Source organism: Lygodium microphyllum, chromosome 26 (assembly GCF_053477565.2).
Source record: "Lygodium microphyllum isolate KBCC chromosome 26, Lygodium_microphyllum_v1.1.10, whole genome shotgun sequence".
In the NCBI taxonomy this organism is placed as follows: domain Eukaryota; kingdom Viridiplantae; phylum Streptophyta; class Polypodiopsida; order Schizaeales; family Lygodiaceae; genus Lygodium; species Lygodium microphyllum.
In genome coordinates this window covers 103,713,747-103,728,937 of record NC_141160.1, presented here as the reverse complement: position 1 = coordinate 103,728,937, position 15,191 = coordinate 103,713,747, and the positions used below count along the sequence as shown (strand labels likewise).

The 15,191-nt window shown below is 44.0% G+C and overlaps 1 protein-coding gene across 2 annotated transcripts in view; it reads right to left on the bottom strand.

Annotated features, from left to right (window-relative positions):
• The window catches only part of LOC148013621 (ATP-dependent zinc metalloprotease FTSH 8, mitochondrial-like), a 54,683-nt gene that overhangs the window by 25,043 nt on the left and 14,449 nt on the right, over positions 1-15,191 (bottom strand). For both annotated transcript variants that reach the window (XM_087668369.1, XM_087668368.1), the window contains exons 2-3: positions 9,579-9,864; positions 9,232-9,309 (exon numbers count right to left, since the gene is read on the bottom strand). In XM_087668369.1, the coding sequence (XP_087524495.1) occupies positions 9,232-9,309; positions 9,579-9,864 (364 nt within the window). The remainder of the gene's footprint in view (positions 1-9,231; positions 9,310-9,578; positions 9,865-15,191) is intronic.

Here is a 15,191-nt window from a genome sequence, read left to right as displayed (position 1 = left end):
ACCCTGCCAAGAGCCCAACAGCAAGTGTTGAGAAGCCAAATCAAGGATCCAATCAACTGACAATAGCGGGAAGCATCCACCATAGGAGAAGCTGAATGGGAAGTGGCCTTCCAGTTCGGATCCATAGGAGTAGAAAGGGTCCGACAATCCTCCATCGCAAAAGACACCAAGAGCTCCTGTACATATCTCTGCTGAGAGATGAAGATCCCCCTCTGAGAGTGATAAATCTCATGGCCCAAAAAGAAATGGAGTAGACCCAAGTCCGTCATCTCGAACGTCAGATGTAAAGCTGACTTCGTCTCTTGGACCTACTGTGCATGATCACCTGTGACAATCAAATCATCAACATACAACACAAAAAGCACACAACCACCCTCGGAAGTGTGAACATAAAGCTATGGATCGGCCTTAGAACGCCGATATCCCAACTGAGACTGAAGGAACGAATCAATCTTCTCGTTCCATGCACGCGGAGCTTGCTTGAGGCCATACAAGGCCTTCTTCAACCTCTAGACTTTCCCATCTGAAGATCCAAAGCCAGGAGGTTGCTCAACATAGATCTCCTCCTTCAACTCACCATTGAGGAAGGCCGACTTCACATCCAACTGGTAAACAGGCCATCTCCTATGGCCAGCCAAGGCAAGAACAGCTCTAATGGTCGCCATACGAGCAGTGGGAGCAAAAGTATCATGACAATCAATCCCTGGGCGTTGTGCAAAACCTTTGGCAACAAAGCGAGCCTTGTGCTTATCCAAAGAACCATCGCTAAGGTATTTGGTCTTAAAGACCCATTTGACGCCAATCACCTTCTTATTCGGGGGGCGGGGCACGAGTGACCAAGTGCCATTCCTCTCAATAGCCTCCAACTCGGCTTCCATAGCTTTCTTCCATGGTGCGGACTATAAAGCCTCCTTCACGGAGGTGGGCTCTCGATCCTGCATAACACGGGTCATCAAACAATAGTTAGAGCAAACTCAGTAGAATGCACCTGGTGCCTCCGTGACCGCCGCGGACCATCTTGTGGTCCCCACTCCTCAGGAACCCCCTCAATCCCTGAATCACGGAGTGTGTCACAGGCCCAGCGAGGAGGAGGCCGAACCTCCCCTCGTCTCTCTCCATCATCTGAAGACTCTAGAATATCCACCGGTGGTAACTCCTCAGGGGTGACCGGTGGAACAGTAGACTCTGTGTCAGAAACAAAATCATAATCAAAAGACATGGGCTCCAGTGGAACTATAGCAAGAGCCCAACTCTCCCCTAGATCTCCAAGAACGCAATGCTCCTCACCCGTTGATATAGCCGGAACCTCCACAAACCGCACATCGCGACTAGTGTTCCCATCCCGCTTGACGGGATCATACAATCGATAGCCTTGGGATTGAGAGCTGTAGCCAACAAATACCTGTCTTCGGGAAGCTGCTTCAAATTTATCACGGTGAGCCTTGGGATTGGGAGCTGTAGCCAACAAATACCTGTCTTCGGGAAGCTGCTTCAAATTTATCACGGTGAGCCTTGGGAATGTGAACATAGGCATCACACCCAAAGACCCTAAAGTAAGAAACATCGGGCTTAGTCCCAAAGTAAGCCTCAAAAGGGGTCATCCCTTCAACGGCCGAAGTGAGGGATCGATTAAGGATGTGGACTGCAGTAGCCACAACCTCGGCCCACAGGAACCTAAGGGGTCTGTCGATGCTCCATCATGGTGCGCGCCATCTCGATCACACTGCGGTTTTTCCGTTCAAGAATGCCATATCCGGATGATAGAACCTTCCTTGACCCACGATCAAGGACTGGCACCGAATTACTGTCAAACTCCACCAAAAGTCCCAGGGAGCAAATCTTATGAACTGACAGGAGATGATACCCTAATCCTGGTACATGCAAGACCTCTGAGGTATGGGTATCACCACGTCCATCTGGAATAAGCTGCATCTTACCCCGTCCTGCAATAGATACTGAAGAACTATCTCCAATGAGAATCTGCCCACGCGAGGATCGCAACTGGGCAACACCATCTGATGAAGGAGTCATGTGCCGGGAGGCACCACTATCAACGATCCACTCTCGAGCCTAGGGAGCCGTCATCGCAGCATCAGAAGCATTCGGTGAAGAGTCCTCAATGACAGCTAGATGAAGAAATGCAGCTGATGAGGGTGCAGCCACCGCTCAAGAATCCTTTGTGTCCTTCTTGTTGGTGTCCTTGTCTTTGTCAAGGCAATCCTTCTTCCAATGGCCAGTCTTTCCACAAATATGGCATGTGGATTCTTTGTCCTTGTCCTTGTCCTTGTCCTTGTCCTTCTTTGACTTGTTATCCCCCTTCTTCTTCTTTTGGTCCTTCTCCTTCTTCTGAGAGGCTTGACCTGTCAGCGCCTCCGACTTGGAAGCATTCTGTCCCTTTAATTGTTCCTCTTGGTCCAAGACCATAGGAACTAACTCTTCCCAACGAAGAGTAGACTCTCACCCCGAAGCAATAAGGGCAGAGTAGAATGTACGGAATCGTGGCGGCAACTGGAACGATAGTGTGATCGCCATGTCTTCGGAGGAAATCGGCTTCCCCGCATTCTGAACTTGCATCTGGAGCTGCCTTAGCTTGTTGATGTGCTCCCGCAGCGAAGAAGACTTGTTTACGGACAAGGTCCGCATCTGTACCTCCAAAGAAACCTGCTTCATAAGGGTCATCCGATTGTACATCCAATCAAGCTCCAGCCATATCTCCCGAGCCACCGTCAAGTGCTCGATGTGCGCTATCACGGCTGTAGTACAAGATAGAAAAAGAAAGAAACGAATCCTCGCATTCAGTTTGTCCCAGTGAGACTGAGCCTTGGCCAACTCCGCACGAGCATCAGAAGAGAGTTTGGACTCATCTCTTACCGAGGGCCGGTCGATCTCCTCCTGTACAAGCTCCGCCAAATCATAGGACTCAAGGATGGCCAACATCATGACGCGCCAGATGCGGTAGTTGTCGCCGTCGAGCTTCTGATCTGCGGGAAGAGCCGGTAAGACAGGCACCTTCCAGTCCATAATCGACTGGAACTCCAAGTCAATCTCTGTAGACATCTTCACCTGTAATGCCTTCACAAACGCAAAAGCAGCCCCCTCTGACTGTGAAAACTCAGCCAGCTAAGGCTCTTCTGCGTCCTGAAACTTCTTCACCCGCCGGAGGCGATGAAAAAGCAAAACCTGCACTTGTAAGCTGAAAACTCAAAACTTCCTCCACGTCAAACAGCAGTAAACAGCAGCAAATCCACCACCTAGAATCCTTTCTTGCGCGCCCACGCTTGCTTCAGCCTTGTTCCGAGGCGCAGCCCTCCTGTCTGCCCTCAAAACGCTGAAAACGCAAATTTGAGTCACGATAGAAACTCCTCTTCAGGTTGGTTCTGCGCTCAGTCAGCCCTCTAACACTGCTCTGATACCGTGTCAGAGTGCAGCGGTGCGGAAGCGTAGGACTGAGAGAGAGAGAGAACGCAGAGAGAGAAGAGAGAGAAAGAGACAGTGGAAGATGAAGATCTGCTGTATAAAGTGTGCTGAATACAAAGATATGCAGATATATACACGGGCGCAGTGCGCTGGACTGCATGTATCCACCTCGACGATGCAACCTGCTGTTCACCTCGAAGTCCGCTGCAGTCTGCACTGTCTCCTGTCTGAAATCTGCGAACAGAGACAGAATCTGTGCGTGCCACCGGTCTGTAATCTGCGAGCAAAGAAGTGTAGGAGACTGCTGGAATCCTTGGCTATTAATAGCCAGGGAACTGGGCGAAAACAGGGCAGGTCGGCTGCATTAAATGCAGCCGACTGGACTGCAGGCAGTCGAACTGCCACGTGGCAGTCCGACTGCACAGTCCGACTGTGCAGCCGACTGCACAGTCCGACTGGACTGTGCAGTCGGCTGATCTTTAACAGATACCCTTATCTTTAACAGATACCCTTATCTTTTTCTCCCTCCCACCCTCCCTTTACACATTTGCCACACTAGTGCTATGGCCTCCGTGCTAGCCGAAGGATGTACTGCTGGGTGCACCTCCTGCAACAAGAACAATCATACCACCAACAATTGTCAACATCAACCTTTGCTCCCTACCCCACTAGAGCACACACGTCTTCCCCCCCTGCATTCCTTGTGCCACCTCACCATTCTATGCATTAGAGATCATTCTACATCAACTATCAAATTTATATGCTCAAGGCAATAAGACGCACACGATGCACACTAAACTAACCCCTTGCAAGCAAAAGAGGCTCTAAGACCCCGTGAGGCGATATGCCCTCTAAGAGATCACTGCAATACGTTAGGAGGTTTCCTCCATCCATTTTCGCATCTAGTAGCTTCCACGGCCCATGATTCTACAATCCGTTCCACCAAGAGGCGATGGGCATTGGGTATCATCTCCTTGTCAATCCGCTCCTTCAAGAGATAGTGGTTTTCGACTCCACCTCCGCGTTCTACTCCACTAAGAGAACAATTGTTGCCCAGCTTTGGCTCGCCACTCACAAGCACTAACCATTTCCCCACCTACTTTGTATGGCTCCACAAACATTGACTCCGATGCAAGCATCCAGGAGTTTCTATGAGATACCCCTCCCTCCACTCCCTCTTCTACTCAAGTTCGAGAGGCCACGTCTAGGAGCTACCTAGCTTTTGTTCCATTGGAGCCCCAAATACCTTATTCAACACTCCCAACAACATTTCCTTCATCATCAAACACTCTGGAGGCCATGATCCATGAGTATTTAGATTCCCTCTCTCTCTCAAAGGGGATTCAAAGGGGACTCATCTTTCTTCACCTTCTAAGGAGGGGGATCCCATTCCTTTAGCTTCAGAGGGGGTCCCTACTCATCGGGTTCTTCACAAATCCTTAACCTTCTTGGAGTGGTTGTCATCTCCATGCAATCTCACCCGTTGATTCCCATTGATACCCAAGATCTTCAGGTTCTTCCTAGTTCAGGGCCTTGGATGTTTCAACCCTAACTTGGTGGCTAGACCTTCGTATTCCTTCCAACATGGAGTCACAGAGCTTGTGGCTTCTCTCCCAAGGTCGAGTTTTGGATACTATTAGTTCATCATGTCTATTGTTCTTCACTACAAGTTACCTTACACATGGAACATTCAGATTACAAGGTGGATAAGTTGCCCTACAAATGGAACATTTAAATCACAAGGTGGATCTTTCCTCTCTTGCACATCTTACGGCTTCTTTTTGGGCCTAAGAGGGGGTGTTGAGAAAACCCATTCATTAACTACATTTCTTTTCATTAAGTCATTCAAGTTTCACTATTACACCCCCGCCCCCATTTTGGGACGCCATCCTATACTATTTTTTCCTATAAATAGGACACTAACTCCCCATATTCATACAGTATCATTCATTCATCCACTCTCTTTCCATTAGATCACTCCATTCTATCGATCTTCTCTCCATATCTCAACCCCTCCATTGCTATTTACACCCTGACCAAGACAACTCAATTCGTGGACGACCCTTCGTAGTCGTTTGATGCTTGGCGGCCTATACATTTGTTGCAAGCTATGTTTGCTAGCAAGATGTTGCCGCTCAGCTAAGGTTTCATCAGGTTTGTTGCAGGCAAAACACCATTCACATTATTAGGATTTATGTTTTGCTCCCTGGTATATCTCTGACATTCGTCCCGTCTTCTATAGGTTGCTTGCTGCCCCTCCATGCTGCATTTCACTACTAGGAGGCCACCTACTACTGTGTTTCACCTTGAGGCAAGCCACCTTGATGTTCTCACTTTGGAGCTTGGTGATTCCTAGTGATCCTCTCTCTCCTCTTTGATAACACCCGAGGATTGCGTTTTGCTCCCTTTATAGTTGTCTTTCACCATTCAACATTTACCTTCGATTCCCTACTACTCAAAGGACTACATTTCACTCTCTTTACTATGCAAATTCCCTACAGGTGTTGTTGCTTAATCAACCAAGACAATGCAATCATCTTTGAGCTTTACTACATCATATCAGCATTATTTATTCAACATGATTTAACATTCAATTTTTCTTCTCACCATGTTTATTGTACGCTCTGTGTTTCTCCCTGCAAACCCTACTCTCTCTCTGATATGGTATGAGTGCATACAATCCCGTCACTTTTCTTGACATGAGCTTCATAAAATAACTATAAAGCTACATCCAATCTAACATAGCAAAATCATCATCCACTTCCAACAAGCAATTATAGGCAGCCAACATTGACAACCAATAAGCCACCAATCAACTTACTACCAAGAATGATTGGATTAGTGTACGCAACATTGTTAGTTTGGGCAAAGGTAAAATCATTGTAATCTCCTTCATCAACATCTCCTTAATTTCAAAAACTAGTAAAATCATCAGCATCTCCTTGATTCATAATCATGATCTGCCTTATTTCATGGTGTCATGACTTGAATGGTAATAATTCTTATTAACTAACTAGTATACTTAAGTATCTTATCTTCCCATTCTTGATTCTAAGTTCTCTTCTCCTTGACTTCTACTACTTTTGTTGTATTTGTGTCATACACTTAAAGTTCTAGTTCTTTGTTCAAGCATTTCTTTACAACCACCTATTAGCAGACTAGTCGACTCATGAGTGAGTCTAAGTGTGCTTTAGTCGGCTGGGCACACATTTTCTGCATTTTTCCATTGCTTGATCTATGGAGTTTTTGTCATTTTATGCTGGCCGACCTGATTATTTTATTATTATTCAGCTAGCCAACTTTTTGTTGTTCGTGGCCTATTTATCGGCCACTACTCCCTCCTCCTTAGTCATTGTTAGCATACTCGATTACTTGCAAGCCAATGCCAACAATCACATCAACCAGCTAACGGTGGCTCGCTGTTGTTTCCAACTGTCTCATGTCTTGGTATACGGATTCCATTTCCCGAGCATATCTCTAAGTTCTTATTTTGCCGTGTTCTTTTGTTTTGCTTTCTCACGGTCTCTCTTTCTTTTCTCTTGTCTTGTGCAGTCTATTACAACAGTCTTTCTACACTTCCATTGCTACTCCGACTTCTAACACCACCACCACTACTAAATACAAAGAAGATTGGAAGCACACATGGAGGGTATACTACCACTAATACAAATTGTGTTGTAACAATACGTGGATCAAATTATCACTTTTAAAGCAATTTAGAGTAATTTTAAAAATTAGACTAAAAGATGGGCATCAGAAAAGGAGACCTTGGACACTTACAACCGATGATTTGTTGGCTAGGAACCATGCCCTTAAATGTCAATCAAGTTATAAACTAAAATTTTGAGTGGTCACCAGTACTGTACTACAAACCCTGCAATTTATTGCATGACATCTATACATGCCTATAGGAGGCCACTCAGTTGGAGATTTATTTTATTTAGCATCCTTTGCCAATTCCACTTGCAGAGTCTGTTGAGCTAAAAAATAGATTATAAACTTACATGTTACTGCCAACATTTTCATCAAATTGCTAAACTTTCCTAGAAAGTGTATGTGTCCCATATGCCAAATCCTAATTTGGGAGGATCCACATATATAAATAGACCGCTTCCTACCACTCAGCCTTCATCCTTTTCTTGCGAATTGTTGGCACCCTATCTACTCCTTTCTACACCACTTCTTCAAGCAGATGCTTCAGTTCATGGTGTTGTCTACCAAGCGCCTGCTTCCAACCTCCTCCACTACTGCCATTGCTGTTGACAACTAGTGCACAACCTGTTTGACACAGCCCTCATCCTAGCGACTGCTGGAAAGCCTATGTTTGCTACCAAACTGCTGCTGTACAGCTGCCACATCATCAGCCAGCCATCACCATCATCCTAGACTGCTACATTTTCAGCGTGCAGCTACTGCCCGATCGGTCATCAACATCTTCAGCCTTGCGTTTTTGGAACGGTGCAGCCTGCATAGCTGTTCTCTGCTGATTACAGCAACTAGTAGCTGTTTGGAGGCTGCCCGCTGTGATATGATTGGCCATGACTACACTATTGTTGCAGCTTCTTGATCCAAATAAGCCTTGCAAGGTTTGTGCAGCTGCCACTGATAATAAGCAGATCTTGTATTGACTCAAGACAACTGATCAAATCTCATTCAAGTGCCACACACTCTTTACAGTTGGATGCTGTACAGCATCCAAGAAAATGAGTTTTTGGCGGTCATCCATGTGCTTAAAGTTTTGTGTCCTTGTTTGTGTCATGTCCAATTCCCTTTACATATGGCACAGCTTCCTTAATCTCACTAAGACACGCCTAATTGTGTTAGCATGTACAATATACTAAACTGTATTGAGAGATGTCTTGGCACATGAGACATGAGCCAACCAAGATATGGAGAGCCAATAGACAGTTAACAGATGGTCAAGTGGTAGCTTGCAACATGAAACAGCAACTAGGGGTGGATAATACTCTTTAGGATTTGGCCAATGGACACATGTTACTAAAATCAACAAGGCCAAGAAAGTGCATGCGATAGTTGGTCACGAGCCGTGATGACAAGACTAGCACATGAGACAGATATCTGACTGATCACCTGACACAGTACAAATCAACGACAGTTTATCTGACTGCATGGGGCAAAACATTTAAGCACAGCAACAAGTGATGGCCCAAGACATGGTCAACCAAAAGATGGGCAGCTGGTAGACAGTCACATGAAGAAGAGGGTAATTTGCCACATGACCAACTAAGCTAAGGAAGTCCTCAAATCACAAAGGTTATGCAAGTCACAGGTGACAGAAGTGACTGACAACACAACAATACTAGCCGAATTTCCCAGTTGGAAGCAAATCACCTGTGTCACATAGGCAGACTTTCAGTTGGCCCACTCGTATCTTAAGTACACACAACCAAGAAAGATTCCAGAACTATGAATCACAATACCCCTGCATAGCCCTGTGCACAAAAAGACCCTGTTGTTCACACAAGCAGGCGATGAACCACTATTCACATCCCTGTAAACAAGCTGCTAAATTGTGTACATGAGATTTATTACAATACATGCAAACATGCATCACATCTTGTAACTCTCAGAGTAATCATTTGAAACCAGTGTTGAACTGAAAGGATGCAAGCCAAAGGAACAAGCACTCGGACATGATGCAAAGTTTCGCTTTTCCAATGGCTGAGATTAGTAGGGTAAATGGGCATGTTTCCATATCTAGGAATTAAAACTATCCCAGTTGCCACATCAATAGACAATCAAATAAGAAGATACCATGATACACTACAGGCAAAGACAAAATATGTAGCTTACCATTTTTAGTCTCCTCTTTTGAGCTATCACGGCCTTTAGGCAACTCCTTTTTGTGTCTAGGGTAGAAATTTTCAAACCCTGATTTAAAAACACCAAAAAACGACTCAGAAGGTCTTGGCAAATGCCAGCTAACACTAAAATCATGAAACCTGCATAGTTTCTCGAGCATTCACAAAGTGTTCAACATGAACAAAAACTTTATCATTGTGACAACTTAAAGATGGTCCTCCTTTACACCTTCAAAATCAGAGAATGAAGAACACTAGAAAAGCCAACAATGCACGTCTATCATTCTCAATAGAACATTTTGAAAACTGAACAAAAATCGCTAGTTTCAAAATATGTACCACTTTTATGAGGAGCCTCGTTTGAGCAGTATCTTTGCAATCCTGGAACATCCAGTAGCAACTTCCCAGCTGTCTGACCATTTAAAGGATACTGTAAGGTTCCCCCAGGACTGATAGAATGCCTAGTGGTTGATGATCGATCATCTTTTACAAATGGTGCTTGTAAAACTCCGCACAACCTTGCCGCAGTAGACCTTGAACGCAACAAAGAGCAACCTTCCTGATTCGTAGGTCTTTGTACACGGGAACTTGAACCTGATGTAATGTCTGGAAGCCAATTTTTTTCCTGCAGTGTGCCAGAATGAGAGATCACCCCTGACAATGTAAAACCAACAAGTACTCAATGTGTTCTTAAGTCCATGCACTAAGATTAATGTGACATCATTGCTTACTCAAAACATCAAAGATAATCAGGGGTGAAGCATAGAAAGATGTTGCACAAAAAGCTTTGCATGCCAATGAAGGTTCCCTCCTTTGAGATGGATGACCCAAAGTGAAACATGCACTACTGCTCCAATGCTTCACTAGCTTAAAAACCAGGTGCTCTATCAAATATCAATCACAGGCTACAGCTAAAATGTGGAGTACATGATTTGCACAGAGGACAAAACATATTCGTATGGTTTTGTCTTTTCATGTTTACAAAAACTGTTGTGAAGCTAGTATAATATCTACTTAAACAAAAAGAAGGCTTCAAAAGCTTCATTCTATCATTAGAAATGCAACTGGAAGGTTCGAAAATGCTCATCTTCAGGTTACATTTGCTTCAATCACTGACTGCATTAGTATGCTTAAGTTTAACACTGTAGTTAACTCTCAACCTAAGGTACATATGCAGCAACAAACCAAATCATCCTATGAGATGTTGAACCGCCCTGGATTGTGCATAGGATGGTGGACCACCTGGTCAGGCAATTCATCACCAAGAGGGGTGACCTTGTTATTGTGCATCCAACTGGTTATAATAGAGCACTATGCAGCAAAGCCATGGCAGGAACTGCAGTTACAAGTAGTACAAAGATGTACTCTATCAGAGACCTGGAAAACCTGAACCTGCAAAACACTCATGAGCAGCAACCACAAAGTAGGGCAGGTTTGACTCACCTCCAATCATGATAGGCAAACACATCTGGTCTGTCCCCATAGATCACGAGCTGAACTACTAGATGCACCCCTCCCCTTATCTCTAGGCACCAGTAACATTGGTCATAGGAGTCATAAAATGATCTAGTGCGAATGTATTAGGGGCACTTTAAGGTCAAAGCAACCAAGTCCTATATATAGAATCAAGGCCCATTTCAGCACATCATTAAGTGATCAACACTCTTGGACTTTAGGCCATTGGACCAATGCATCCACACTAGGAAAATGTGGTTTGGTGGTATGAGATGCCAATTCTTGAAAAGTGGTCATGACACGGTTCGCTGCAAGCCCTTGGTTGGAGGGTGAAGCCATTGTTGGGAGACGACTCTAATGTCCTTACTGCAGTATATTCTACATCATGGCCATGGCTTGCGCTGAGCCTCCTATATAGGTTCAATTCTAGGGGGATGTCATTAGTAGATAACATATTTTGCATGTCAAAGTGTTCAGTGTGGGTGCCATCACCATGACCAACAGCTAGTGGTCATTTCATTTTTGTGGCAGTGCAATTTTAGGTTGGCCAACAAGTATTCAAGCACCTCATGGTTGCTGGCCAAGTGCATTTATTATTGTATTTATTCGTGCCTATTTATTGGCAATCCCTCCTCCTCAGCCAGTACATTCATCAGATACTCATCCTACAACATGCCTGCTGTCTGGTGTGGAGGGAGGGATGCACTCTGCTGGCTGCACACTCAGCCCATGGCATTGTACTATTCTTGAGCCTTGATATATGGATTCCATTTCCGGAGTCTATGCACTTCGAGTTCTTGTGTTCTTACTGTTCTTTCTGTTCATTGCAGTTTATATCAGCAGTGTCTTTTTGCTTCCGTTGCTCCACACTTTTCTAACATGGCATCAAAGCATGTGTCTCTTGGTTCCAGTCCTACCTACTGTGTCCCAAAACTCAAAGATAACCAAAGTTTTTGTGTCCCATAAGCCAAAACCCTAATTTTGGGAGGGTCCACATCACTCTATTCATCCCTTGCTTTGCATGTTACCCTAGTTCTTCCCAACCTCCATCCATCAAGCACCTCATTCAGCCTGTTGTCCTGGTCATCTCCAAATATAACTCTTCAGCTTGGCAAATCCAAGCTAGGTTTTGCCCCAGCTTGTTGATGCTGTCATGAGGACATGTATTTTTGAAACCTCACTTAACATATGGATTCATTTTTAATCGCATGATTAAGTAAATGTTGCACATGTGAGGTGCAACTAGGGTTAGAGTAAATTTACGAGCCTAGGACCTGAGAAAATCGTGGGATGTCAAAGGCAAAAGTTGCTATAAGTCATACCGCACATATACTTGGTGGTATCTGGTGCCAGTTGTTGACCTAGGTCATTCATTTAGCCATAAGTGTCAGTTGTTGACCTAGGTCATTCATTTGGCCATAAGTGCCAATTGGTGACACTATAGAAGTGGCGTTTAATGGTACCTAACACCAATCTAATGGTCAAAGATGGCGCAAAGACACTCGGGAATGGAAGTTGCCAAACCAATTTAATTATTGGCCAATCTGATTATTTTCTAGAGCACCGAAATAATTACTAGATTAATTTTCAGTATTTAAAGACTGAAAATTAATATTTAATTATGGCTAATGCTGGAAAAACCATTTGGGAAGGTTGCCACTTGTCAAAAATGCCCATGCAAGACTGAAAAACGTCTTTAGAGGCTAGAAAGAGGCATTTTTTGTGTATTTAGCCTGTAAGAGGGAGGGAGGAGATGTTGCTGGTCCAATTTGCAGCCATTGGAGAACCTTCAGAAACATCCAAGGGCAGGAAAAGACCAATCAATAGCACGTGACAGTATCTACAGGCTGTTGAGATAGGGCAGCAGCAATAAATGACTGATTTTCTTAAGTTCTTTGCTTCTACAAGCTGTTGTGGCAGTCATTCTTTGCGACAAAACTTTGAATTTTCTCTCCTCAGCACTCTCTCTCTTATTCTAGCCATTTCACAGTCTTGCTTCGAGCATCTCAACATTTGGACCCTTGGAGACTAAGAAATTGCAAATTTCTCTGCTATAAACCCTAATTTACAGTAAAAACTAGGGTTTAGCAACAGCCTCGGGAAGCGTGCCAAAAATTGATAGCTCCAATATTTAGATTTTCCAAGGCTAAAGGCGAATTTCAGCTAAATTTAGATGGAGGACTAGCCAACCATTGAATTTGGGGCATTTCCATTGTCTATGAAGTGGGTGAAGACTAATTAAGTACCGTAATCAAGGGGCAAAATAGATTGAAGACTTGCTTGTCACTTTGGACAGCAAGGGGAGTTTAGATTGCGAAGGGGATCAGGAGAATCCCATTGTAAATCAACTTCTTCTTCAATAAAGCTAAAGATATACCAAAAGGGGCCCAAATTTTGGGGCCAATCGGGTGTGCATTGTCCAAGATCAGTAGGTAAATTTGTATTTTCAGATTTGCATTAATTGTTTGCTGCTGTAATTAAGTTGTAATCAAGGATTTACCACCCATCCACGGACGGAAGGCTCGTTACAGATGCCCTAGCATTTCTCCACACATTTCACTATTCTACGATCGATTTTAACTTCTCTTTGCCAAATCTACTTTCCAAATGTCCATATTTTCAGCAACTCTGCCTTTATAGCCTGATTCAAGCACACTCCGAGCCTACTCTCTTCAAATTTGTTCCTATGTGTGCACACGTGTGTGTGTGTGTGTGTGTGTGTTGAGCTATATCAATTGAAATGTTGAACATGTGGTATTGGGCTGTGCTTCAGTGCGCCTCTCTCTCACACCCCTTGCCTTACTTCATCTTCTCTACATTTCACCTAAGAGGCTCCTAAATGGCTCCTTCAAGTTGCTCTACTGATGACAAGCTTTAAGTGACCCAATTATCTTACTTGGAAAACTATAATGAAAGCTTGGTTTGTGCACCTATGGTATGTTGTTTCCAAAGTTACCTTATGTCCCTAGATACCCTCTCCTCTTCCAAATGATTAGGATGAAGCAACCATGAGGAAGCAATCCTTATTGGGATATAGATGATTCCAGCATACAATTTGCACTTCTTCAATGCATCTCTAAAGAATTTCCTTTGGCATTACCCCCTACAAGACATCTTTAATAGTGTGGGAGAAGTTATAACTTGTTGCTTATACAAGCTTCGTCAACAATACAAGCTATGACCCATTATGGTCAACAACAAACTATCAAGCTCAAGGTAACTAATACAATTTAATCATTCCTTCTTCGAGTGACCCAAATACAAGATTAGCTTGGACACATGCAATCCCTCCTTCCAAAAGCACATCTTGTGGGGATTGTTCTCCACACACTCTCTCCGAAGCTTGATGGTGTGACACCTACCTTACAAGCTCAAAAATTGGCAACATCTATTAGTTATCATCATATGGTCTCTATGTTGCTTAAAAACAAGGCTTCTTTGAGTTTATAGAGGAGATTATCATCTCGATATGGCAGTAAGTGCGATGCCTTTATAGCTTCAAAGAGACGTGGCAAGCAAAAAAGAAGAAAACTATGTGTTACTAATGTGGAAAAAAGGGCATCTCTAAAAAGGATTAGAAGGAAGTAGCGGCATAATAGGAGAGTAAGTATCCCCTCATGTGAGCTCAAGCTAAGAGCCAATCCCACTCTCTATCAAGTAATAGCCCATCATGCACATGGATGTCAATCCCAACTCCAAGATTTGAAAACCTGCCAAACTTCGATTGATGCATAAGCGAAGTCTCTCTTTGAATCTTGTGTACCTGAATACCTTTATAGATGAGGCTTATCAATCCCACCTTACCACCCTCTCACACTCCCTCTCTAGCACTAAAGAGTCGTGACGGATCTCTGCATCACCTTGTACTAGAAAGCAGCAAAAGGAGGGGCTACCAAGCCCTATCCTCAATTTGAAAATGAGAACCCCTTCTACGCCTTGATTAGAGAATCCGAGTCGAAGTCAACAGAGGAGGCAATAAATCTGTATCCTACTTCTTCTTGGTCTCCTTCCTCAAAGCCACTAACTTCTTAAAATCCTAGCGCAAATGTCTCTTCTTACCACAATGATGACACTGGGCCTTCGAATTCTTCCTGTCATTCACCTCTGAAGCTACAAATGCCTCATTGGGGCCACCATACTAAGATGGAAGCAAAGCATTGACTATTCCATTAAACTCTGGTGGGAGCTTGTAGAGCATAGTCTCAACAAGATGAGTCTTTGAAAGCGCAGACTACATGTGCCGAAGTTGATCCTATACCTATGTAACACGAAGTAAGAATGACTACATAGTATTTTTTGGCTTAAACTTCATTTGTTGAAGCTATCCATAGAGGATAACTGCACCCATGGTCAAGGAAGCCTCATACAACATCTAAAGTTATCCATAGAGGGTCACTACATGCATGGTCAAGGAAGCCTCATACAACATCTAAACCTTCTCCCACACTGCTGAAGTTGTCCTACAAGAGGTGACAGCCGATAGAACCTCTTTAGAGA